The 27,960-nt window shown below is 42.5% G+C and overlaps 1 protein-coding gene across 1 annotated transcript; it reads right to left on the bottom strand.

Annotated features, from left to right (window-relative positions):
* LOC119646868 (polyhomeotic-proximal chromatin protein-like) lies at nt 1-27,957 on the bottom strand. Its single transcript, XM_038047492.1, has 7 exons — nt 27,539-27,957; nt 24,370-26,015; nt 17,439-17,784; nt 17,279-17,375; nt 15,978-17,184; nt 962-1,201; nt 1-845 (listed from the first exon to the last, which is right to left on the bottom strand). Exons 1-7 carry the CDS (start codon nt 27,571-27,573, stop codon nt 304-306), a joined length of 4,113 nt encoding a protein of 1,370 aa, XP_037903420.1. The 5' UTR covers nt 27,574-27,957; the 3' UTR covers nt 1-303.
* Between the last annotated feature and the right edge of the window lie 3 nt (nt 27,958-27,960).

Genomic DNA, 27,960 nt, shown 5'->3' with positions numbered 1-27,960 from the left:
TATATCAAATAATCAGTTCAATGTATTTACTTTTATAAAACCACTTAAAATAGTTCTTAAATCGACCGCTATTTACAATAGGATTAAAAACCTATTTACTTATCCATTTATACAGTCTATCTTAAAAGAATTGCATCGGTTATTCGTATCAACGCGATTACGAACTACTTAAGACTTAATTATATTTACAAGAAATAAATATTGACCCTTACATCTCCCCCATAAACACCTTATGCACTTAATACTATTTACAATCATCCTTCATTCATCTTCATTTCTAAAATTTCATTAAAATTACAATTTCTACTGCTGCTCTCTTTCCTCAACGCCTTCTTTCATCGACTGCACTTTCGCGACAATCTTCAAAGCAGGTCCTAACCTCACCCCCATCGTCGTCACAAGGTGGTTATCATTCAACAGCAACAGCGCTTGACCGTCGATTTCCTGGGCAGCAAATTCTTCAGCATAATCACTGCATCCAGGAATATTCTTAATGAATTCACAAACATCGGACACCGTCCATTGAATCATCAGAGGAAGATCAGATCCACTTTCCGGTTTTTGTGCCGTTTCCGTTGTGGTTGCAACCTTCTCCAGAGATGGCGTAGCTTCCGAAGTAACAGCATTTACGGTTTTCATTGGAACAGATTCGTCTGGTTGAGTCGTTGAATTGTCGGTGTTTGATTCGGCAGGAGAATTCTTCGGGGCCCGAGCACATGTTAGTGAGCAGAAACGCTTCTTCTTGAGTTTTGATCGATGCTCGTACTTTCCGCAGTGCTCGCAGGCCACTGAATCTGGTGGGATTACCGCTGGTGTAGATGATTCTTCGATATTTGATTTTTTCTCTGTTGGAGAGAGATGGTTATTAGATATGGTTTTACATCAAATTACTCATAAACATTTAGAGAAATCATCAATGGGCCAACGACGGAAATAAAGAAATCATGAAAAGGAAACTTACTGGGTGGTTCTCCCAAGCTGTCCTTCTCCGCATATCTTTGTCTCGTCACTGCAAACGGCTCATTCGATTCCTGTATGACAAATCCCTCTATAACATGCGTCAAGACGTTCGGTTTAATCATCGCCTTGGGCAAATCCTTCTCAGCTTTAGGTACATTTGTGCTCTGAGGTTTTTTCAAGCTAATTTCCTCGTTCTGTTTCTCTTTGCCGCTTTCCACACTGGCTTTTTCGGAATCTTTTACTGGAAAGGAAATAGAAAAGTTTCATATTAATCTCATAATTGTTAAACAATTTCACAACTGAGAGTAAAAATGGGTTTTCCGTTTCTTAGTCATTTCGTTATCAGAACTTCTACGGCTCTTACTCGCTATTGCACTTCCGCTTCATGAAATTTCTGGAGAAATTATAATTTGAAAGTTTGATATCAACTGGATACCACATGTCAGGCATTACCTTCCATGCGTTTACAAGCAAATAGAAAGATCATGACGCCTACATCCGCTTTTCTCTGCTGAACTTGTCTCTGCACTCTCAACATCGCATTTGCGGCGCGAAACCTCAAAAGATCCAATAAAACATCATACAACTAACAAACGAATAAGACTGCAACTGTCTAGCAAGAGCAATTGAGTAGAATAGCGAAACGCGTGACTCACCCCGAGTTAGTCTACATAAAAAACATCAACAAAGTCATGAATGAATAATGTAAGTCTTAAAATTGTTGGTGGATCGATACTGGCATAGTGTGACGCAGACTTTAAGCAAACAATTATCGCCGAATGACGTATCATGAACTGCACTCGTGAGAAGCGAGTGATGCGTTTGCTTGTTTTGTGAAAGATTATGCAACTTTGAACAGGTTAATATTGGTCGTGAAAATAAACGTGCCCAAGCTTTCCACTTACGTACATGATATCTTATGTGGAACTTTTGTACATGTAAACGAATAAAGTGAACAATTTTCCCTTTCTCAACTCAATAAACCATCCTAACCTATGATCTAAACTTATCAAATGAACATAATATAAAATGATTCGCTACACTCGATAAACCACTCAATAGACTTATTACCTGAATAATCCGATGTTCAGAAGGACTATTTGAATTCAGATCCCGACCATCAACACAAGCTCACTATCCATTTTACGAGTGAGCGTTAATAGATGTTAAATATTTCTTTCATTCAATTCCTCAAAAAACTTTCAGAAGGGACATAAAGCAGTTACCTCTCTGTACCATAAAAGAAATTTGCTAAAATTCTCCTTCTTTTCAATGCTCACAAAGTGATTAAAAAATGGAATGCACATAGGAAAGAAGTTAGATTTAATTCTTGATATCTTGGTTTATCCTCCACCTAATACCCCACCATCCAATTAGTTAAAAGTAATATCAGGGACTATGGTGCATCCCACAATTGTTGACTTAATTTTGGAAGCAGCCCGAATTAAGTAACTTCTAACCGCACTGATTCCTACTTACGGGCAAATAAGCTCGCAGAAAAAGAAGAAGGATCCTCTGGGGAGTCAAGCAAGCGCGTAAAATAAGAAAGATGCAATGCCGCAAGTACATATGGGCAAACAAGATAAAGCCAAAGGGAAGCGACCACAATAGCTAGATCCTAGTCAAAAACAAAAAAAAAACAAAGGAAGAGAAAGGCCTAGCCTTCTTTGGAGAAGCAATTCATTCTGAGTCTAGGAAAGGCATATGGTGGCCGAGCAGAACAACCTCTTCGCTCTTACAGTAGGCAGATAATTTACTCCATTAAGAGGTGCTTCGAACGCCAATGTACGAGTTCTTTTCAAAAGCAAACGCCACTGACGATTCGATTGAAGCAAAAAATGTAAGGATAAGGAGAACATTACCAAAGATTTTAGCCTTCCCTCCTTCTCCAACAAAATTTCATACTGTACGAAGGAAAGAGGGATTAGATGGAAGTGACCCATAACTGAAAAACGTGGTGAATTCGATGAGAAAATTCATATAAATGAAAATTTAATCATGGCAAGGGCCCTCGAAAGTTGAACCCTATAGAAACTAATAATGTATGGGTCTCTTGGCATGTGCACAGGGAGAAACGAAGGAAAGATACTTCGAAGGATCCATCGAGTGGAAAGCTTACCGAGATCCCCGCGGAAATCATAGCGGCTGAAAGGGCAGGACCTAGTAAAGAAGTGAACTTGCTGCCCACAGAAAAGGCGAAACTGGACTGCCTACACCCAGACCTGCTATGGGTCAAGTCGCCTAGCCAAATGCAACAGAGTGCCATGTCGGAGGAGGATGATACTCCGAGATTGGAGATGAACTCCAAGCACTAATGGAGTCAATGGCCAGCAGTAAGAAAGCCTAGGTAGACCTCTACTATGCAAAAGCTGCATCTAAAGTAATTGGAAGGGAAAGTTCTAAGGATAACATTGGTTCAGTAGTGCTGGTTTACCCTGGGTATATCAGAGGCAGATCTGTGGTTTGCTAAGAGGAATCATGCAGGTAACTTGCAATTCCTTTGTGAAAAACTAAAAACTTGCATCATTCTCCGACGAAACTTAAAATGTATATGTCTTCCAGAGTTGACTGGAGATCTCGTGGCTGTCCAAATTTAACTAGAGAATCCGAGAGGCAATCCTAGCATCAGTATATTTGCCAGGAAGCGAGATGTGGATCCCACCGGAATTATTCGTTATACTAGCGAAGTCCCGTGAAGTTAAGGCGCTATCACATCTCCTCAGCTGCGATGCCAACGCTCACCATGAGATCTCGGGAAGTATCGACATAACTCTATGGAACACTCTAATGAACGGCTTGGTCAAAAATTGGGATCAGTTAAGCAAAACAGCTCCAGGGAATTGTGTGAAGAGATTGAAAAAAACGATGCCTTGTCTGTAATAAGAAAAATGGGACTATCCGAGAATGACGAGGATAGAATGCTTCGCAAAACGCATTTCCCGGAGTCCCACCACACGGCGGAACCCAACAACATTCTCCCTGTCGCTCGAACAACGGACAAAAGGGGAAAAAGGATGAACTGGAAACTAACAAAAGAAGTTTGCTCGGAAGCTAGAGTAAGGTGGGTAATGGGATCCTTTAAACCACTGAAATCACCCGGAGTAGATGGCATTACTTCAGAGTGGCCTAGAAATCATTTTAGGATCTCTCCTAAGGTTGGTGTGGGTGGTGGGATATATATAAAGGACATGGAGGCAGAAAAAAGTGGTTTTTATTCTGATAGCGGATAAAAAAAAGGATGCTTTTCACCCTAAATTTTCCAGATCAATCTGCCTAACATAGTTTGTACTCGAAACAGTGTAGAAGGTCATAGGCAACTATATGAGAATTACAATTCTAATTGATAATCCTCTACATCCATGTGCACGCTTACCGGATAGGACACTCAAGCGAAGCTGCCTTGTATCGGTTCACGGATGCATTACGAGATGCCATAGAAGCAAAAGAAGTAGCGCTAGGTGCAGTTTTCGATATCGAAGGAGCGTTCGACAAGGCATCGCACAAAGAAATGCAAGATACCCTCTGATTCACAAAGGAGCAGGAAACACCCTGGCCTTCTGCCGACAGGTATAAACTCTATTGTCATGAACACTACTCAAGGTTGTCCACAGGGCGGGGTAAATGTAATGTAAAGTATGGTAGTTGATGAACTCCTAGGAGAACTATCAAATATTGGAATACAAATTCAGGGTTACACTGATGACATTGTTTAATCTTTGCCATTCATATTTATGACATGACAGAATCCAGAGAGAACTCCGAATCACTAGTAACTGGTGTAGGAACGCGGGGCTGCGCATAAATCCAACCAGCGCCAATATAGTACCCTTCACTAGGAAGCGCAAACTTGATCACATGAGAGTCACTAGACTACATGGCATGGAGGTGAAATGAGAATCAGAGGTCAAATATTTGAGAATCATACTGGGCCAAAAAACTATTCTCGAAGACATGTGGAAAATATATTTCGGGAAGCTACAAGGGCACTTGTGACTTGCATATCCATAGCAGGCGAAAAAAATGTTCACGGAAAATGTTACACTGCGATAGTGAGGCCAATGATTACCTATGGTGCTAAATCTGGGCAGACAATTGAACTTAGAACAATAACGAGAGTATTACACAAACTTCAAAGACTGACTTGCGTGTATATCAATGGTGTAATGGGAACATGCCCAACGGCATCGCATTTGCATATACAGATGCGGACAAGGAGGGTGATTTTCAAAATGTCCGGGGTACCAACGAGGCGGGGAGTTGCCTAAATCGAAGAAAAATTGATATTCTGTCTAAGGGGTGTCACTGATACCAAAGGATAAAATGACAACGAAGTTTCATTTCAGTAAGAAGTTTGAAACATGTTGGAGTAACAGAGCAGACTGGGAGGACGCGGCACTGACCTTCAACTTAAACCGCACCCTCACAGCAGAGGGAGCGAGCGCCGGGGTCTTTGGTCCAAGAAAAGCGTACCTTGAACGAATGGATAAGCATGCTAGCATATTCCAAGCGAAAATATACGCCATAGATAGATGTGGCTACTTCAAAGTTCTTAAAGAACTATAAGGGGCGAAATATTGCTATTCTAACCAACAGCTAAGCGGCTATTAAGGTGCTTAGGACCAACCAAGTGAATTCGAAAGTCTAATGGATATGCCTTAAAGACATCACGGTTCGATTGGATACTCTAGGTTCTAGGCCACATGAACGAACTGGCCAGGGGAAACTAGGGATTTCGACGGACACTGTCTGTTGATTCTGTGAAAAGAGTGACGAAACTGCCACGCATGTTCTGGGACAGTGTACGGCGTCCGTTAAAACTAGGTTTAGCCATATGGGAGAATAGTTAATACCAGATACCAGGTTGAATCACTTGAAAATAGAGAAGATAATAAAATTCCCAACGGTTATAGGCTTGAACGACAGAATTTGTCAGAATTTGAAGCGTATTCAACGCAAGAGGATGAAGCCCAAAGTTATTACTGGTGGCAAATGGAGAAAGAAACGCCAAGAGCAAAGTTTATTAGCCTTTTCGCAGTGGGACATTATACTGACCAACAAAAATATCTAGTCTGGGTATCTGAATTAATTTGTCAACGATGCACTGACGAATAACATGTCCGGACAAGTTAGTGGGAGCTACACCCACTACGAATCCCGGACAACCATGGTCGAATTATTCCTACAGCCACAGAGTAAGAAACTTGTAAACCTACAGTCGAAAGTCAAAGCAATGGATGCATAAATTTTCATTATGGTATGAACTTAATAGGCATCCACACAATAGAAACTTTGCACATAACACAATGCATTGCGAAAACGTAGCACGCATCAATGCCAAGTATATACATATTCCCCAGAAAAAAAACCCAACTACTAATGGAATATTGAATAGATATACCTTCGATCGGCCTACCTGCAGAGAGACACGTAAACACTTGTAACCCATGTGAGAATGCATACAAAGCTTTCACGGGATGATTCAAAGGATGCCAAACTCAGACCATAGCTCCGGCTCTAGATATATGGCCACTATGAAGAGGTAAGAGTCACTGCCAGCGCCTAAAGTTTGTAAACCTCCCACAGACCCACTCAGCAATGTAAGAACGGATAATCTGCACTAGATTGTTCTCGGTTCCCGGGAAACGGCCTACCAGATCCGCAGCATAAGGAGATCAACCATTGACGGTATCAGATTGGTAATTTAATTTGGCAAATTGAAGCCTAATATGGAGGCCTTCAAACGGCAATGGATATTCCTAGTGTCAAGCCCTGACACCGAAAGTACAACCCTGCCGTGAAGTCAGTCGAGTGAGAGGAACGAGAGCGATAAGTTCGAATAAAGCGCGTCCGTTTATTTAAATTCTCGTGTTGTGATTTATTATACCAAAAATCCCATGTCCACACATCCTTGACAGATCAGAAGTGGGATCTTTTGGTTAAATACACAATCGCCGTAATATCGTAATCGTAAAATTGAAAAGTAAAAAAAAAAAAAAGAGTAACATTTTCGTTTTCGACGTGATCAACCGCCGCCGCCATTGTTTAGTCATCGATAACATTCGCTCAGCCACCGACTATCTTTGCCGTTTGTCGTTCTATTCACCGAAACAAACTTGGCGATTCGAATATCGTCACAATCCACCGTACGCCGACGCCGCTGCTTAGCAAACGACAGATATTGCTAAGCCGTTGTATATTCGTTTAGCTTTCGAAACAACCATCGCGAAACCGCCGTGTGTCTCTTCGTCGTACTCACGGAAACAAACGAAATGCCGCCTTGTTCGCTTGTGTTTTAAAAACCCTTTTTTTTATTGTGCCGTTCATCATTCTAAACAGAATGCCTTTGATAAAAGCGGAATCTCTGAAAGTAGGAACATTGAGAGAACTGCTACGGGAGAGAGATTTATCGACAAAAGGAACAAAAGCCGAGTTAGTAACACGACTTATTGAAGGCGCTGGCACCGACGAATTCGATATCGAAGACGAAAGCAATGAGCTCAAATTGCTCCGAGATGTCGTGAGCTCGCTTCCAGCCACAGTCGAGAGCCTTTCAAAGAAAATTGATAGCAAATCGGAGAAGCACAACTCGGATATCCCTAAGAAAATCGTCTCCGACGATCATTTCAATCATTCTCATTCAATCAGAGATATCGTTGAACTTCTTCCTGATTTTGAACCGACAAAAACTTCGTCATTAACCGCCAAAGCGTTTATTCAACGAGTCCGACAGCTAGCCACAGCATACAACTGGAACGAAGCCGCTGTGGTATTTGCAGTACAAACGAAACTCAACGGTCCGGCGAAATTGTGGTTCGACTCTTGTGGATTAATATTCGAAAACTTAAAAGATTTTGCCGAAGCATTAGAGAGCGAATTTCCCCATGTGGAGAACGAAGCCGACATTCATTTTCGTATGAGTTCGTATATACGAAAACCGACAGAACCAGTCATCGACTTTTTCTACCGAGTTTACGCCGAGGGAAGAAAAGGACAAACATCGGATGCCGCTATCATCCAGTATATCCGACGTGGGCTGAATCATGGCCCTCTTCAAAATGCCATCGCTCCATTAAATTTTCAAACAACGAACGAATTGTTAGACGCGGTAAACCGATTTTTAGCGAACCGTCAAAGATTGCCAGAGGCATCGCAACGAAAACCGGAAAACGACGGACATTTCGAACCGATTAAAAAACTGACAGCTACCCCAGTGAAAAACGCGAACCGTGTTTGTTATAATTGTTTTAAGCCGGGACATATTTCGGTGAATTGCCCTCAGCCGCAGCGACTTGAACGATGTGCAAAGTGTTCAAAGACAGGACATACAACTGAATTTTGTAAAAGTGTCTTGCCCGCGAGTCGCAATATTAATCAAGTGGTATCGGACGGAGTGCCAGATCAAGTGTCTCGGGAAACCGGTCGCATCACGAAAAACATTCTATTAGACGATATGGTCGTCGATGCCTTTATTGACCCGGGCAGTGACAGAACTCTAGTGCGCGAATCAGTTGCAAGAAACTCAATACCGTGTGACCCCATCATTCTTAAGGGATTTGCGGGTGGTTCGTTCGTTTGTGATAAAAAAATAAATGCGGTGATTACCATAGACGAGTGCGTTGTCAACGCTGTTATTTACGTTGTGAATGACAATCTAATTCCTAACGCGCTACTACTAGGTTCTGACGTATTACTGAGTAAAAACCGTCGAATGATTATCGATTCCGATGGATGCCGTTTCGAAACTATTAAGCCGTTAAATATTAAACCTGAAACAGAATTGTCAAGCAACGAAAAACGACAGTTTAACGAAATGATTACGGAATTTCGACAGTGCTTTGCCGAAACAATACCTGAAATGGGAAGGTGTCAAACGAAGCAGATGGATATTCAACTGATACACGATAAACCAATCCAAAGCCGCGCATACCGTATCCCGTTAGCGAAACGTCAAGTGGTGGACCGTATCGTACAGGAGCTTCTAGATAATGAAATTATTCGTCACAGCAACTCGACTTACTCTTCACCCATCGTATTGGTGAAAAAACAGAATGGTGAAGACAGATTGTGCGTCGACTATCGAGCGATTAATGAAGCAACAAGAAAACGCCCGTATCCTATGCCAACTGTCGATGAGATCATGTCTCAAATTGCTGACAGTACCTACTTCATAACATTGGATCTATTTTCTGGCTACTATCAAATAGAACTCACTGAAAGCTCAAAGCAATATACAGCTTTCATAACTCATAACGGCCAATATGAGTTTAAGGTTATGCCGTTCGGTTTGGTTAATGCTCCAATGGAGTTTCAGAGTGTTATAAGCGGAATCATCAGACAAATGAAATCGAAACGTGTGATCAACTACATCGACGAGGTTATAATTGGTTGCCGAGATATTGCTGAAGGAATGGATCTTCTGAGAGAATTATTGACTGTCCTGAAAAACGAAGGCTTAACCCTACGACCATCGAAGTGTACATTCTTCGCTCGAAAAATAGAATTTTTAGGACATACCGTCTCCGAAAATGGTATCATGCCCGGTACTTGTAAAATCAATGCCGTTGTGAATTTCCCGACTCCGACCTCAATTACCGAAGTTCGAAGTTTTCTCGGTCTTACCGGTTTCTTCCGAAAGTTTGTGCAAAATTATGCGCTAATAGCAAAGCCGTTAACGTCTCTATTGAGAAACCAAATTCGAGAATTCAAATGGACCGAAGAGTGTGAAATCGCCTTTAATTTGCTGAAGAAGCATCTGAGTGAAGAACCAGTGTTGGCGCTATATAAACCGACGTCCTTCCACGAAGTTCACACTGACGCAAGCATGATTGGTTTGGCCGGAATACTCATGCAGTCAGAAGACCAACTTACATGGCGAGCCGTATTTTACTATAGCAGACAGTGTTCAGACGCAGAACAGAAATACCATAGCAACGAACTGGAGGTGTTAGCAATAGTGGAATCACTGGAACGCTTTCGATTCTATTTGCTGGGGAAAAGGTTTCGAGTTATCACAGACTGTAATGCGATATCGAGTACAAAAACGACGACGCCATTAAATCATCGAGTGGCCAGATGGTGGTTAAAACTTCAGGAGTATGATTTTGAAGTCACACATCGTTCCGGAAGCCGAATGCATCACGTAGACGCATTAAGCCGTAAGCCAGCCGAGCCATCTGCCCATCCCAATACCGTTGCCGATCTTATTATGGTGGTCGAGATAAACGAAAACGATTGGTTAGCATCAATGCAACGTCAAGATCCAGTTTTGAAGGGAATTATCGATGTACTTTCCGGAAAAACACAGTCCACACAAGAATCACAGCTTAAAACTGACTATAAACTGAAAAACGGGAGATTGATGCGACGCTTGGGCAGTGACCTAAAATTTGTCGTACCCAATCCTGTGCGCTGGCGAGTAGTGCGCAGTCACCACGATGATGTTGGACACCCTGGTTGCGAGAAAACACTGGCGAGACTTCGAGATTATTTTTGGTTTCCAATGATGCGTCGCTATGTGAAGTCGTATTTAGCGTCGTGTGTTGAATGTTGTTTCAACAAGATACCAACCGGAAAACGTGAGGGAAAAATGTACTTCGAAGAGATCGAGCCGATCCCTTTCCGATGTCTACACATTGATCATCTGGGACCGTTTCCACGTAGTCGAAAGGGAAACTATCACATTATTGCTATTAGTGATCCCTTTAGTAAATATACGATTCTGCGAGCAGTCCGAACCACCAACGCTAAATCCGTTATAGCACTCCTGATTGACGTTTCTGCTTATTTTGGACTACCGAAGCGAATTATCAGTGATCGAGGCAGCGCCTTTACAGCAAAAGAATTCGAACAATACTGCGATCGTAACGATATTCTTCACATCAAGGTTCCAGTCCGTACGCCTCGGGCAAATGGGCAGGTAGAGAGAGTTAATCAAACTATACTCTCCCATCTGCGCTGCTCAACGGAAAACCGACACGAATGGGACACTTTACTACCCATGATCCAGTGGTCTTTAAACTCCCAGAAACATTCAACAACCGGATTTACACCGAATCGAATCGTCTTCGATTTTGAACTGCGAGATGTAATTGCTAATCGAATGATCCAGGCCTTAAACAACGATACCGATACCGAGACGACCTTAACATCAATCGAAATTCGTCAGAAGGCTGCAGAACGAATCATGAATGAAAAAACACGTTGGAAGCTAAGATTCGACGCGAAACACAAATCACCTACGACGTACGAAGAAGGAGATCTTGTGGTTGTGGAAAACGTTCCGACCGCAACAGGCGAATCGCACAAGTTGGAGCCAAAATATAAAGGTCCCTATATAATTTCGAAGGTTTTACGACACGACCGGTACGTAATAGAGGACCTTGCCGATATTCGAGGTCGACGACGCTATAGTTCTGTCTACACGAGTGACAAGCTCAAGCCGTGGTGTTACTTGAGTCCGGAGATTGACTGCTACGAGGAGTCCGATGAAAACGATGAACCTGAAATCGGGTCGATTTCAATGTCAGGAGAGGCCGAGCTGTCAAGCCCTGACACCGAAAGTACAACCCTGCCGTGAAGTCAGTCGAGTGAGAGAAACGAGAGCGATAAGTTCGAATAAAGCGCGTCCGTTTATTTAAATTCTCGTGTTGTGATTTATTATACCAAAAATCCCATGTCCACACATCCTTGACACTAGTTAGCTCATGACGGCAGCGACTCATAAAAGGTAAGGCAACATCGACGGGGCAATATCTCACAAGATTAGATTCAATATTACGCAAAATCATCTACAATAATTACTCAGTTTTCTCCTTGCGAAAGGGGCCAGGGGGTTCGAGTTTAGGCGTATGACATAGCAATGATGGTACAGTCTATGCTAAACTCGATAAAGCAACGTGAATCAACCATAACTTTGACAGGTTTCATGGCAGTATCCAATGTTATGACGTTTTAGAAACTAGATATCAATCGAATTTTTCTAATGGCACCAATTGAGCCTCCTGATATCAACTAACCTATTTTGACTTACCCTCATCAAGAAATGCCAAATGCAAACACAATTCATACTTTATACTCAAATTGCAATTAGTGTTCTTAATTATATGCCGTGTCCGATTATAAAGAGTAAAGCAGATCAAATATACCAACATCTCCATCGCACAAGACCTCAAACAACTCAAAAATGTTGCTTCGTCGCGATGGGCAGATTTAAGATCAATTTTTCTTTTATTTGCATTTTTCAACACCAAAAAAATTTCAAATGAAAAAATTCATGTTCGTCGCTCGCTGCTGGTCACAGCCGTACGGTCTCTTTTGTGTTTCCCTTCTTTTTAAAATACGGATTTCTTCCATTCATTGGGTTACAGAGAAGAATACTTACTTTTATATGGTCCAGAGATAACGGATTAATCAATTGTAAGTGATAAAACTCGTTTCCAAAGATATTCAACAAATCAAACATCAAAAGCTACTTTTTCGAAATGACACTTGTTGAATCCTTTCTACGATGAACGAGTGCTAGTTTGATGCGGAATATCTGCTACATTACGCTGGGTCGTTGTTCTTTGAAGATCACACTGGCAATGTAATTTCTGTGAAGACTACCGGCTTTAACAGCATGGCGATGTAGACCAAACATTTTGCTCTACTATTGACTTATTCAACGAAATATTCCCAAATCATTTAGAGTCTAAAAACGATAATTACGGCTAGCGACCACAATCGCCTGACCTGGCTGCCCCAGACTTTCTTTCGAGAGGTATTTGTGAATGAGATATGCTTACCAAACACCCTAGACCCTTAGAAAACAAATTTAGGCGGAGAGATCACAGTCATATCGACCGAAACATTGCAAAAAGTTATGAAAAATGGCAAAAGCTGTGCAATTGACAAGCCTAGAGCAACGAGACAGAACAAAAACCAGCATGAGATCCATGACTACCGAGATTCGAACCTAGGCAACGGAATCGAAACACTGATGCCCACCAACAAATTCGGAGAACTAAATTGCAAAAAATTCCACATTATCTGCAACAAAGCTGCGCAACTTTCAAAAGGCTCACGTCTTACTGATGCAGAAAAAAAGTTTGATACAAAAGAACAAATATAATTTTTGTACGACACTATATCCTATCAAACAGTAAATCAATAAGCAGGACGATTGTGTATACTCGAATAAAAGATCGTACGAAAATTAGACCTGAGAACGGTAACCAGAATACACCATCGATGATGTTCTGTTCCATGGTGGGAGGTTGTTTATAGATCGTGGAGGCAAAATAAACGCAACATATTAATGCGAAAATATATTGGAATTTTATTGAAGCGGCGGGGACGTAAATATGTTAGTTAAAGACAATGAACATTCTGACATTGTGATTAGAAGCTTTAAAGCTATATCGTGTGTGCGTTCGCCACGCAAATTGCTCCCTCCGCCACACTAGCGGGGCGTCAGATTCACAATCTCGACTTCAAGCCCTGCATTCAAACCACGGTGAGCAGTTTGTTTGGAATAGAATAGTACCATGGGAGTCTACTAACAGCCTAACTACTGGGTCTATAGTTCCCCCTTTTCATGCTGGCAATCCTGGAATAATAAAGTTTGATCTCGCTCCTCGGCCAGCTAGTTGGCTAAACCGACACTTGAAGAGTGGAGTGGGAAAGCGAACCGGTTGACTCAAGAAAACCGACTAGGACCTGTGGTGCTGAATTGCGTCGTTAGTGCGAATTGGCCGTACTTCATCTAGCTCTCTTTGTGTGCAGTTTATCTGGCAAATAAATACCAAGTTGTACACCATTTTTATGAAAATTCAAGTAACGAATTCTTCTTAAAAAAAACATTGCTTATAAAAAAGACATTTGGGTCGAGTGTGGAATTTTCCTTTTTGCCAAGCGATTTAGAGAGACTGCTCCGAGTGTGTTCTTTCTTTTTTTTTGCAGTTTTCATCGTGAATTTTCTTACAACGACGAATCATTGCTGCAACTGCAGAATAATTGTTAGGGGTTTGTAAAGTGCCGTAAATAAAAGTTTCATACAAAAACCCGAAGTAGAGAAAAGTTCGTGCAGGGCACCTCACTCCGTCGTCTTCGTCGTTGCGAACGGCCTTTGTGTACGAGTTACTAAGAATTGCAAAAATTGTCTTCGGGTTCGTCGACTGCAGTTGTCAAAGCGATTTGTGCCTTTCGATTTTCCTGTATTTAGTATTGGAATTTGGTGGTTCGGCCCGATGTTTTCGACTACTTCTGTTTTCGAACACGGGCTGTGTTCCGGAGAGCTCAGATAGACAATGGATGAATTCACATGCACAAGACTTGAGTTATAGGACTTCAAAGTTTCTCTCTCAGAATTTAGTCAAGTTTTTGGGATAGTTTTGCCCTTTGGTCGACTCCGGCCACTCAGGGTGCTCAATGGGCTTTATATCATTTGTTCAATTGGCCGCAATCGTTGATATTATCCAGATATTCACAAGGCGTACCGCACAAAACGACAATCAACATTTTTCATGAGAAGTTAAGAATTAAATTATTGGGCCAGTGATCATTTATATTGATGTGCTTACGAAGGACAGCGGCGTATCAGATGGAAAAATCTCCAGAAATTTCTGCATCAAGTGATCATGCTTAATGAAACCTGCATCTATTATTATATGCAAGAGACTGGGCGAAAATGAAAAGAATGGTTCTTCTGAAACTTCTATGTTTCCTTTTCACTACTTAATGGAATATAGGACATCCACACAGTCAGACTGTGCTTCAGTTTCGTTACCATCCACTTAACGATGTGCAAATAATAAGCTTACTGTCCGGATAGCTGAGTGGCTAGAACACAAGGCTGTCGTACGGAAGGTCGCGATTCATCTCATCTCACTGGTGTCAGTAGGATTTGTATCGTGATTTTGACGTCTGATACCAGTCGACTCAGCTGTGAATGAATACCTGAGACAATCAGGCTAATAATCACGGGGGAGCGCAATGCTGACCATATTTCCTCTTACAGTGGACTGTAGTGTACCGTTACAGTCTTGAATGAAGTGCTCTAATACACTTCAAGGCCCGGATTCAATTAGATTGTCGCTCCAGCGATTATTATTATTCAAATGATAAACTCACAGCAGTGAGACACACTCAGGACGAACACAGACGCCCACGATGACTGAGATTCAAAATCGGAGCAGCGAGACTGAGTGGCTGACGATCTACCCTGCCAACTATCGCGCCGTCTCCGGGAGGTACTTGCTCGGACAAAATCACATTTTTGGGATTCGAGGAAAGTAATCTTCATGAACCCTTTAAAAAAAATAGAGCACTATCACGGGGCAGTATTTAATTAATTATTTGATTGCTTAGGTAAGAAGAAGACCCAGTTCCAATTGAGACAATATAATTTTCTGGTTACTAGCAACGGACCTTACTCCTCCGATGCGAAACTGTGGATTGTAGAATTAAATCAACTCCAAACAGAGAAGTCATATCGTCAAAACAAAACCTTAGTCTGGAATGTTTAACAAATTAAACTTCGCATTACTAGCAATGAGTGGTCCCACATTCAGCAGTTAGTACGAAAAAAAACAACTTTACGAGTGGATTGAAGTCGAAAATATACGAATGCTTACTACCAAGTCTGCTAGATACCACGCAACACAAAAGACACTATCTAGGCTTGTGATGAGTGGTACATATTTTCGTTCGAATTTGTATCGGTTTTTCTTTGAACAAACTGACAAAATATACCAAAAACTTAACTTCTGCATTGATTTAAGGATTAATCGGCAATCAATCAATGACCATTCAATCCTAATTAATTTATTTGAGCACCTGTGCAGTCTCTGTTTATCAAGGTTAGACACTGTACGGTATGACTATAAGCATATTTACTACCTTTGAAACCTCATTCGATCCGCTAACATCAAATAAAATTATAGGCGCAACTTGCCATCAAAATAAAATATTCCACCGCTTACAATATCATCCGTTATTTTACTCCCAATTATTTAACATTAAAAATCCAATCTACTCACCGTTACTTTCACCATCTGGCGCAGGAGTTGTGTCCATTGGCTCAGGCGCATCTGATTTCGTTAAATCGCCATTTGTTGTAGTTGTCGCTGCCGTCAATGACGTTGTTGTTTCAGTGTCATTTTTAACAGGCGCTGCAACCACATTTGTAGATACCGTTGTAGCAGCCAAAGGAATTTCGCTAGTATCCGTCGCTGTACTATTTACAATTGAAGTTGACGAGCTAAGCTCCGTACTAGCGGTGGGGGTAGAACTGGTCGGAAGAGCTGGTGTAGGAGATTGCGTTGCTTCTGAAACTTTCTGTTCTTGCGTTTTGACAGGAGTACTCACAGGACTCCCACTGTTGATTGAAGTTGGAAGAGCGGTGGTTGTGAGAGTAGACATGGCCAGCAGAGGGTTTTGAGGAGATTGCAATGTAACAGAAGGCTGAGGAGATGCCAAGGTAGTTCCAACCATACTCGTAGACGTGGCTAACCCATTCATATGCGCCGACTGCGTAGTTAGGGTGGAATTACTCTGGGTGGATGGCGAGGATTGTACAATGGATACGGCAGTTTGTCTTTCCATATTTTGAGGCAAGTTCACTGTCTGTTTTGCTTGGAAGTTGATATGTTGTATATTCGCAGATACAGAAACAGGAACGTTTGTCACAACGACTTGTGGCGTTTGCTGTTGCTGTAATTGTTGCTGCTGCTGCTGCTGTTGCTGTTGTTGCTGCTGTTGCTGTTGCGCTTGCTGCTGCGCCTGTTGTTGAGCCTGCTGTTGAGCTTGTTGTTGGGCTTGCTGCTGGGCTTGTTGCTGAGCCTGTTGTTGAGCCGCATGCGCTTGGGCTTGCTGCTGCTGAAGTTGCTGTTGCTGCTGTTGTACAGCTTGTTGTTGAGCCATTTGCTGTTGTTGTTGAGCAACCTGTTGCTGACTAACTTGGGGCTGTTGCTGTACAACGATTTGATGAATTATACCAGGCTGTCCTTGCTGCTGATGCTGTAAGACTTGTGTTTGAGCTTGCTGTTGTTGTTGCTGGATAAGCTGATTTTGGATTTGTTGCTGCTGTTGTTGCTGTGTTATAAATTGTGTTTGCTGAGCTGTCTGAAGGGTGGTTTGATGTTGCTGAAGCTGCTGATTTTGTTGTAATTGAATATGTTGAGCAATTTGCTGCTGGAGTATTTGTTGGTTGGCAGCGGTTTGAGGCATGAGAATTTGCTGTTGTTGCTAGAAATAATACATAATGAAAGTCATATAACTGCTACAAATACACTTTCTGCGAAGAGATAGACTTCGAATGCATTATTCATGTGCTTCTTACCTGTTGAATGATAGCTTGTTGTTGATGTTGTTGCTTCATTTGTTGAATTTGAACTGTTTGTTGTTTGTCCCCTTGACTTTGCTGCATCACAACCATTCTAAGAGAAATATTGCTCATTGTTATTACTGGACAAATAACAGAATTGATTATCCACACTTACTTGCTTCCAATTGGTGTTTCCACTAGATGCATTGTTTGTTTCTGTTGCTGCGGCTGTTGTTGTTGAATAGCAGCCAAAGCCGTTTTCGTTTGATTGGAAGCATCAGCTTTAATGCCCGGTAATGCTGGACGCACAGGTTGCTGTTTATTCCGCATCTTACTCTGTTTTTGATGATTCATCAAAGTTTGATTTTGTGCGGTTTGCGTAGATACCGAACTGGCAGGCCGTAAAGGTGGACCGTTTTGAGGTAGAATTGGTGGCGCCCGAACTGGCTGTTTGGGTGCCAAAGCATCCATTTGTTGTCGTGGTTTTGTTATAGTTTGCGATACAGGTAGTGATACAGTTTCTGAAAGAATAATGAAAAATAAATTTGTAAATTCTTAATTGTGTTGCAACATGCCTTGTAAGGAAAACATTTTTAAAATTGGAGGAAATTTTAACGTTGAAATTTAGAAAGGCTTTAGTTTAATCCAATACGGTCCAAATTTTTTACAACTTTTGTTTCTTTTCTACTCTTGAATTATAATTGCCATTCTTGCCGCTTGCGTTATTCAAGTTTTTCTCAAAATCGACTCTATGAGTGGGTTACATCCTTACATCACGGTATGCGGGAGTGACGTAAGTCCTCAATTAACGTCTTTGCATTCGACATAAATAAGTTTGCAACATTAAATTCAAGCATAGGTTCACCAATAATTTGAGGTATCAGGAGTTTGTGGATTATTATGCTTTACTGCAGAGTAGAAAGGGAGAAAAAATATATACCGCTTTTTAGGGACGCAAGTATTAAAAAGAAATGTTAAATTTTTGCAACATCCGTGAACGTCAAAAAGTGGTCATATCTGTCCATCAACATCTAATCACCCTCAATATATATTTACTAATTGTTTGCTAGCAGCAGGTTTGACTTTTGTCATTTCTCCAACAACTTCATTTCTGACTAGTTTGCCAACGTTGGGGTACAGCTCATGGTTAACAAGTATCAACTCCAGCCTTCGTTTCAACTGGCGCACAATGTCGGGTACGGTCCAGGAAAATAACCTTTTCCTACCTTTGACTTCGTTTTAGGCTACCGCGGTAAAAAGAGTACTGTCCCAAAAACTTCTCCTGACTAGCTCTGGGAGCACTGTCCTTCAGACCCAACGATATAGACGCTGTCCACCTTACTACAAGGAGGGAAAAATATAATGAACTGACGCCGCTTTTTCAGTAAAATAATACATATGAGCGTAAGCGACTTGCCGTTAACGAGACAAAATAGAGAAAGCAACGCGAAAAAACTGGCAGAAGCCTTTTACCAAATCTTCGATACTATTTTTGCAGTATGTATGGGAAAACATTTATGTAATTTCAAGTATCACTTTTACTGCTCGCAGAGCGGAAACACGTCGAATCGAACTGTATTGAACATAGCACTTAAGGGTAACAAGCTAACCATCCCGAGTTGACTATGGTCAATCACGAGGGCAGAGCTATGTATCCCTCACTTTGGCAAATTAACGACTAATAAGCGGCCAGGCTTGCTTGTACCTCTGCAACTTTATCAAAGTGCCCTGTGACATATGTTTGTATATCATTGTGCCAGCTAAGCAGGAATATAGGCAGCTGAAGGATTGGCCGTCTCATCACAATAAAAGCCTGAACAAGGGACATTGATTTAATATAATTAACCAAGATTCAAATCGAAAGCAGAATTTTGAGCGAACGTTTTATTTAGGCTGAACTTCAGGATGAACGTCGCTACTGGATTCGCTCAGGAGTTAGAAGAGGGATTTTCTCGGATATACACAACATAGCATGTCTATGTAGGTTGTAGTCTTCCAAAGGATGCCAACGTCTTTGAGGTGGAAATACTAGTGATACAGGAAGCTTGTCAACGGTTAAAAAGCGAAACATAATTCTATTGAACGATAGTCCATCATACAAACATTATCCAAGTTCGTAACTCGATATAAAAACGAACCGACTAGTTTGAGCGGCTCAATCCAAGTCAGTCTCATTTGGATTCCCGAACACATGAGTATAGTATAAAAGGGAACGAGCGGACCAGACGGGATACCGGATTTGACTATCCACGGAGGGTCGGAGTCTACTCGCACTTCTTATCAGTTGTACGCTTATTCAACCGGGTCAGACACGTGTAAATGTTTATGGGATCACAGCGATCTGTACAGCGTAGTGGTCAATAAGGGAATATTTATGCAAACTAGGCATATCCTATAATATGAACTGGAGAAGTGAGGTGAGGAAGACGAGACCCTAATGCATTTCCTTTGCGATTGCATAGTTCTAACAAGAAACTGGCAACGAACACTAGGCAAACCGTTCTTTGGCTACCTCGGGGAAATCTTTAAATGTAGGGTGAACAAGTTATCGTTCGTAATCTGCCCAGACTGTCACTTAAACCCCCGAAATTTTACTCCTGCCCAGCGGAGAGGTCACTTATGCCAACCTCTACCTACCTCTACCCCTGGTACTACCCACTTTACATGAATAAATTCTACCTGGCTGAGATTTAAGCATATTTAAAGTCAAAAAATCTTTCGTAATTTGCCTTTGTTTTGGATAACGTCCCATCCAAACAAGCAAGGTTTGAATAAGAGCGATACGTTCAATTTTTTCACCAGTTAATGTAACGTCTTTGATTCTTCTTCTTCTTCTTCAGTCTTTGCCTCATTCAGAAGCGGGGTCGACTCGTCTGGATCGGTTGCGCCATTTTGCTGTCAACGGTTGGTCTGGATGCAGTCGCGAGACTTTCAAATCACCGTCCAGCGTATGAAGCCACCGTTACTTCGGCCGGCCTTTTGGTATTCTGCCATCGAGTTCGATATTCAGACCAATTTTGGCGAGTGAATTACGATCATCCCATCGGAGACACCTCTCTCGAAATTTTTCCACGATTGATGCATGATGGATATCCTCATTTCAGATGTAATCATGGCGTGCTACGATACTAGTTCAGCGTAACATTAATAGTGTCTGCTTCATTAGGATCGGTCGTCAAAAATCCTATTTTATTCAAATTCTATCTGAGATAGTGTGGCATGAGGCGAACATTGAATTTTTGAACAAGTTGCTTGAAGGTTTGCTATGAGACGCCAGAAAAACCTCATCAGCATAGAGCAATGTCTAGGACGCTGGATGTTGGATGCCCCGTGTGACAGTGTTCATAACAAGAACAAAAAGCGATGAGAGAGCACTTCTTTGATGAACACCGACAGAGAGGAAACGGTATTGAAATAACCGCCACATTTCGAACATCACTTTTCGGATGGTGGTAGAGCTAAATTGCTCTTCACTTTCAAGTGATATTGACAATCAAAGCCTTGAATTTGCAAAGAAGCGACAACTTTGACCTATAATAACTTTGTTAGTAAGAGTGCAATTTCCACCAAACTTGGCAGGATCATGCTCTATATTATAGCCTACATTGCTGCAAATCGGCATGAAGGGTATTTCGGAGACTAGGCACCATATAGTGGCAGCCCCTTGTTTTTTTCAGATTTTTGACTTGATATTTGGTGGAAAAAAAATGTTGCACCCATCTTTTACCCCCCGCCCCTTAAGCTCAATATAATAATAATAATAATCGTTGGCGCAACAATCCATGTTGGATCAGGGCCTTGAAGTGTGTTAGAGCGCTTCATTCAAAACCGTAACGGTACACTAGGAGGCAATGTGGTCAGCATTGCGCTCGACCGAGATTATTACCCTGATTTGACTCAGGTACTCATTCACAGCTGAGTCGACTGGTGTCCGACGTCAAATCACGATACAAATCCCACTACCACCAGCGAGACTTGAACCGCGACCTTCCGTACGACAGCCTCGCGCTCTAACCACTTAACTTAAATTCAATATGCAGCAATGTAATTCACATTTTAAAATCTACCCTCGAAAACCACCGACCTTGTGCGACCATTATGATGAGGAGACTTCTAAAGTTAGAGATTTTAGAAACACTGCTTGGGTAAACCAAACGACACACGATTCCTAGAAATTTCAAGCCGAAACTAGAAATAGTGTTTTTGTGAAGCAAGTCGGTAAATTTCATATAGAAACTAATGAACAAGAAGACATAAAACAGCACAGTTTTCATGACGAATTTTATTTATGACGCCACGTTTTTCCGTATGCTTTGTGAGAATGCTCCGCCAGTTATCATTCGATTTGTTGATCCTTATTTTTGTTTTATTCTCTAGACTTGTCGTTACAAAACACCATTTAAACTTAACGAAGATCTTAAATTCCGAATGGTGGCAAACATATTCCGAAACATTGAACGCATTTATCTCGAAAACATGTTTTTCAAAATTTCTAATTTTTCTCAGAATCTAGTGGAATGCGGGCGATTTTGAGAATGCTTCGTGTGCCAAAGGAGGCGACGTTGATTGGCTTTACAGACGATCTGGTGGTGATACATCCAGCGAAATAATTATAAAGGCATACTTATTTCATGCTTTTGAATATGAAATCAATAATTTTGAATTCCAATAATAAGAAATAAATTGAGTTACACAATATTCTACAATATTTCTGTATGCAAATTCACATGCGTAAAAAACACTCATTTTAATCGTTTGTGGTACGAAATAAATATAAAGGCGGGGTTTAATTTTTCATAAGTGAAATTTGTCGTTTTTTAAAGGATTAATTTATGGGGGTCATCCCGTGTGAAGGCTGTTTTTTGGCTTTTTTTAGAAATTTTTTATGAAGGACTGGATAAAAAATTCGATTCCGCGGATCCGACACACGGGATGACCCCCTTAAAAAGGTTAATTTTTTAGTTATTTCAAAATGCCGCAGAGTAAATCTCTGTCGCAGGAAGAACAAGGAAAAATTAAAGCAGATCGTAGGTATAGATTTTGGGACGTGAAATGGAGAACGGTTCTGTTAACCAATGAGAAGTAAGTATTGGCTTCCCAAGAGTGATCCGAGAATAGTGCGCTAACGACAGAATTTCGGTGGCTTGGGAAGGTTTCGGCTATACATCTGCTTCGTTATTACAAAAATGAATTCAGAATATTTCATGAAATTTCGTTCGTCGCTGAGGAATCCCAACTCTCGATTGTTCCGTTCTGAATCCCATTGGGAAGCTGTGGTCCCTTTGTCATTATGTTTTAAACCGTGGATATCAATATCCAATGGATATGTACGAACTCAAGCAGGCAATTTACGAGGAATGAAAGAAATTAGATCGCGTGTGTGCTCAAGACGACTTGAAGAAGTGATAACCAACAATGAAGGCCATACTTCTTACTAAATCTATAAATTATTAAAAAAAAAAAAAAAAGTCGCAAAACCGCAAGCTATACGCTTAAGTATAAAAGGTTTTGTGTTTCCCTATGTGAAAAACGATGATTGCATGACAGTTCCGTGGATGCATAATCAAAAATTCCATTGCCCGTTTATTTTTTTTTAAAAAAAAGCCATTTACACAAATAATTTGATCTGAAAAGCGCTGTATTGGTAATATGTAGTCAACCTTATATGTTTCACACTAGGAGTGCATATTATTAACCAATGTGAAGGAGTTAACCTACAACAAAAAACGGCTGGAGAGAAGTATTTTAATATTTCACTCGAATCTCAATTATACTCGTTAATTATGATGTCAACATCTTATTTGCATGGTTCAAGACAGGCAGTAAATTTATAAGTTTGAACTGCTATAACTTTGACACTAAAAGCCGGATTTCCATGGTAGTATTCCTAGGTTGAACTTAAGGGCGGTTTTCACTCAATTTCTAAAAATTAAGTTTATTTGAGCAGATATCGGAATGGGACATATTTTGAGGCCCACATTTCATATAAGTACACCATCCTGATTTTTTGCAAATTTTTGGATTGGATAGTTTCCGAAAATGAGTGCTGTCTCACTTTAGTGTGCATATTTTGACTCCTTACCCGCGCATAATGCATGTCAAAACTAATATCATTTTGGGAAAGTACTTATCGAGACCTTTGATACCCCATATGAATATATTCGGTGGAAAAAAATAACATCACCCCTTTCCATGTATGGAAAGCCGAAGTGCGAGAAAAAGCAACAAAGGCTAGTTCGACTCTGGCAAGGATGATACCTAATATTGAAGGGCCAAACTCTAGCCGCCGGCCGCTTATCGCAAGGAAGGTGAAGTGCCAAGTCACTATACGCGGCTCCTGTCTGGGCGGGAGCACTAGACAACACGGTGAACCAGAGAAAGATGAGTACAGCATAGCAGCCAATCGTGCTAAGGGGGTGCAGCGCATATAGGACAGTATTGGACGAGGCGGGAATGATTCTCTTGGATCTTCTAGCGAATGAGGCACACTGCCTCTTCCAGAGACGAATCCATCCGACGTGACCGTGGGCTTGCGAAAAGCCGCAAAGTAGGAGCGGTGGAATAATTCCGAAAAAGGCTGCTGGACCCATACACTTATTTCGTAAATTGAAAGTCGAGCGAAAACACGGAAAATTGGATTACCACCTAACAGAGTTCCTTCCGCAACACGATAACACGGATACAAGAAGTACTTGCATCGCTTCGAATTGAACGAATCTCCCAGATTGTACGAAATGCACCGCTATACCCGAGGACTTGGAGCTTGTTATGTTTCATTGAAAAAGATTCGCGATTGAAAGAGGAAGATGCTGAGGTCAGAAACAAATTGAAGGGTCGTAAACGCAACAATAACTGCGATACATGAAAAGGTACAGAAATTGGATCGGGCCACGAAAGCGCGACGGACGTATGACTTAGTCTTCCTGGTGTAAATCAAAGCCATCCACATGAAGTAATATTTCTCGGTGATCCCGCGGGAATATGGGCGAGAAGAGGGGATGGCTTTAGTGGATGAGAACTCCGCACCCTGCATATGCACTCATAATAATAATAATAAATGAGGCTTAAATCGAAAAAATATAAAGTTTAATCAGAAAAGTACTCACGATTATGCTGTTGTTGTGCAGCAGCTGCTTGCATAGTTTGATTTGTACCGGCGGGTGCTTGTGAAATCAGCATTCCTTGTGATCCATCCGGATGAGTACCTCGTAAAATCAGTGGTTGCTGAGCCAGCAGTGTTTGAGATTGTATACTATTCGGCCAAAATTGTGCACTCGAAAACCACGGCGCCGGGGCAAATTGCATCTGTTGCGAGCCAGCTTGTTGCAAAGGACTAATAAGCTGTGCAGCTGGTATCGTTGCTTGTGAAACCTGCATACATTGCTGTGTCGATTGCGGACTGCTAGCCGGATTCGTAGTCATAGTGTTGGCCTGACCGACTTTTTGAAGTACCTTCTGCCCTTGCAGATTTTTCTGGACGTCTTGATGCGTTTGAGTTTTTTGACTGGCCGCTGGAGCTGCCATGGTTGGGATCAGGTTCGGTTGCTGTTGTTGCGGCTGAGAACTAAGCACATTTAGTGGACTAAAGAATAGCGTCTGAGGTTGACTTGAAGGTATTGCTGGGATTGTGTAAGCACCATTTATATTGCCTGTAGCACTGGTTAGCATTGGTTTGCTGTGAGCGAGGACCTGGTTGGCTATTTGGCCGCCTTGGAATGGTTTTCCCGTTGTTATAACTTGTATCGGTTGTTGTCCTATTGAGCCAGGCATCGACATCAGCAGTTGGGGATAGATTTGGTTCAAGTAGCTCGGGTTCGAGACGACTTGAAGTCGACCGTGGCTCCAATCCGGTTGAAGCGGCGACATAGTACTTATTGTCGTTGTTGAATGCTGCGGCTGGGCCATTGCTGTACTGTTGGGAGTATGATGGGGACTCTGGGGCGCAGTCCCGTCGATAACCTGCATTTGCTGCACTTGACCCTGGCCGTGGTCAACCAGCTGCTGCTTGATTTCGCCCCCAATCCCGCCGGCAGCAGCCTGAGCCATTTGAGTCTGGCTGGGGAACTCTTGTTTGACCTGAATGGCATTTGTTGTAAAGGCTTGTTGCAGCTGCAGTTGATGAAGTTGTTGGAGCTGCTCCTGCGAAAATTGAATAGGAACAGGGGCTTGCGCTGCCGCGGCCACCTGTGCCGGACTCTGTGCCTTCTCCAGCGTGAGGAGAGTACTGGCAACTTCGTACTTTTCGTCGAACGTGATACCAGCTTTCTGGGCCAGTGTTTCCAAGCACTTAAGATGCGATCCCGAGGATCCTCCCGATGACGCAGACGACGTAGTAACCGAAGTGGACACCGTCACACCTGCCGAAGACTCCGTATTTAACACTTGCTTTTGCGATTCACTTAATCTTGAATTGGTCGTCTGATTAGCTGACAATTGGGACTGCGATTGGGAGTGGGGTGCATTCACCAATTGACATTCTGACGATGCTTGCGAAGTGGTGAACTTGAGCGGGGCCGTAGACGTTTCGTAAATCGTTTCACCCTGACAGCCAGACGTCGAGACCCGGACGTATTGAATATTCGAATTGTCTTTCAACGGGAAACTCGTGGTAAATGACGTTGACGACGAGGAAACTGCTTTGTTGTTGCTGTTGCCGTTGTTATTGTTGTGAATACTGACTGCCGTGACAGCCCCTCCGAACTCCGATGATTTCTCCTCTTCTCTTCGCTGAATGCTATTCAAGTGTTCCGGCCTAAAATGACGAGTAAAAGAAACAAAAGTTAATTACACATGCACAACGCGGGTTAATGGTTAATTGCAAATAGTATAAATTCGCAGGCGGGCGTTTTTAACAAATTATGAAAGAGTGAGATAGTGTGTATGCAAAAACGGGGTCGTACTTGAATTTGTTCTAATCAGACGACGTTTAATATAAACAAACACCGCCCCCAGTCACGGAGCACACAAAATAGTTTTTTTTCGTCTCCGTCGTGTCGTTCTCGACGTAGCTCAGAACGGGGCGCCGCGGCCTTTTATCACTTTAACCCGTTCACTCCACACTCCCCCGTGCAAATATCGCTACACAATAAATCTTCTGGCTTCGTCACACTCGCACGATTTTCACAGATTTATGTTGAATTTGATATGCAGACTGGTGTGGAGAGAATGCGATTCCCGACATTTTTTCAACGTCAATTTACATCACTTTTCCTCGACACTATGACGGGTTTGTGGCCCATTAATATTTGAAGTTATGAAATCTGTGGAAAGAGATTAATGCCGAGGCTGCTGGGGTTGTGTTGGTGACCCCACGCATAATCAGTAGAGACGGTGGCAGCCAAGCCACATCGCCATTTTGCAAGACGTTGTCAAAAACCAGGAGATGGGCCAGGCGAGGCAAGGCGTGAAGGCGATAAGGCAATCATTCCAAATGAGGGGGGCACACGCACACACACGGCCTCTTCACTGGCTCCCATTCTCTGATAATGCCAGGCGGCTCGAATCCAATATGGCGCTGCAGTCGCCCTCCATTCCTCGCGCCGCAAGCGAGAGAGCACAGTGCGGCGTGACAGTGACGGACGGCTTAGGCTAGCCGACATTTCTATGGAAACCATATTATAGCCAGTGCTGGCTCTACACAGAAGTGTATTGATTACTCTGGCCCTCGCCTGCCGCACGCGAGTGAAGACGACAGCCAATGCCACGCACACCAGGCCGCGGGTCGGCATCTATGATGAAATCGCATGTGAACCCGGAGCATCGGGGAAAATGAAAGCAAATTCGGCTTGACAGGCGGCCGACAGCCGTTACTACACACTTTCACCATGCCTCACCGCATTTCACGTTCAGCGCGCCCCATGCACTCGGCCTGCATAGCGGTGGCATGGGACGAGGCATGCATTGGTGTGCATGCACGGCTCCGTGCGGGGTGAGGGGCCGCACGTCTTCGATTTCAGGTTCTGCTTGCAGAGCTGTCGCCCGCAAACCGGTTTCCCTGCACTCCGGAGCAAAACAAAAAAGAAATGCTGAAATGCTCACCGAATTGCTGGCGGCCCGGAGCCCTACGGATTCCCGATTTCCCGGACCACTGTACAAAACTACTCACGCGAAAGGCGGGAAAACCCTTTGAACTCAGTGCGGCGTGAAATCAGCGCAAATTGGCAGAATCTGCCGACCGCCAGCCACTAGACGTGCAAGCCACAAAGCCTGAGTGGCGAGTACTGCAAAGCGATTGCGAAACTAATGAGAAAATAAATAAAACAACTGAAAAGGTACCTTTTCGTTAAAAACCTAAAAGTCCGTCGTTCCATAGTAATCAAAACAAAAGGAGAACTGAAGAATACTGAATTGATCCATATAAACGCAACTCAATCTCACAGGCAAACCGCGAAAAGGAGCCCCAAGGCAGGCCAACTGGGGAGCGATGGAGAGTGCGACTCTGGAGCCACCGGGGCGCAATTTTCCCAGAAATTTTTCGCGTCCTTGCAAACTGTTCACTCGCGCCCGTGAGCACTGTAGTCCTGCCACCGATCAAATCAACACACTTCTCTAATTTCCACTGCACTAATTGCCAAAATTCTCGAATCGACTGAAGCTTCGAATGAATGCGAAACGATTTTCGCAGCCAAGTCTGCGATGAAGCAAGCAAACCTTTCAGCGACCGACAGCACACTCACACACGGCGATATCCCGTCCAA

Source organism: Hermetia illucens, chromosome 1 (genome assembly GCF_905115235.1).
Source record: "Hermetia illucens chromosome 1, iHerIll2.2.curated.20191125, whole genome shotgun sequence".
In the NCBI taxonomy this organism is placed as follows: Eukaryota; Metazoa; Arthropoda; class Insecta; order Diptera; family Stratiomyidae; genus Hermetia; species Hermetia illucens.
Note: the sequence above shows the minus strand (reverse complement) of the source record. Positions and strands in the feature narration are given on the sequence as shown.

What these genes read in the sequence shown, in the direction of transcription:
- LOC119646868 (XM_038047492.1), bottom strand. Translation starts at nt 27,573, where the DNA reads ATGGAACGACGGACTTTTAGGTTTTTAACGAAAAG. An exon ending in TTTAGGTTTTTAACGAAAAG is followed by an intron (nt 26,016 to 27,538) that starts GTACCTTTTCAG and finishes TCGTCATTTTAG; the next exon opens with GCCGGAACACTTGAATAGCA. An exon ending in GAAACACCAATTGGAAGCAA is followed by an intron (nt 17,376 to 17,438) that starts GTAAGTGTGGAT and finishes TATTTCTCTTAG; the next exon opens with AATGGTTGTGATGCAGCAAA.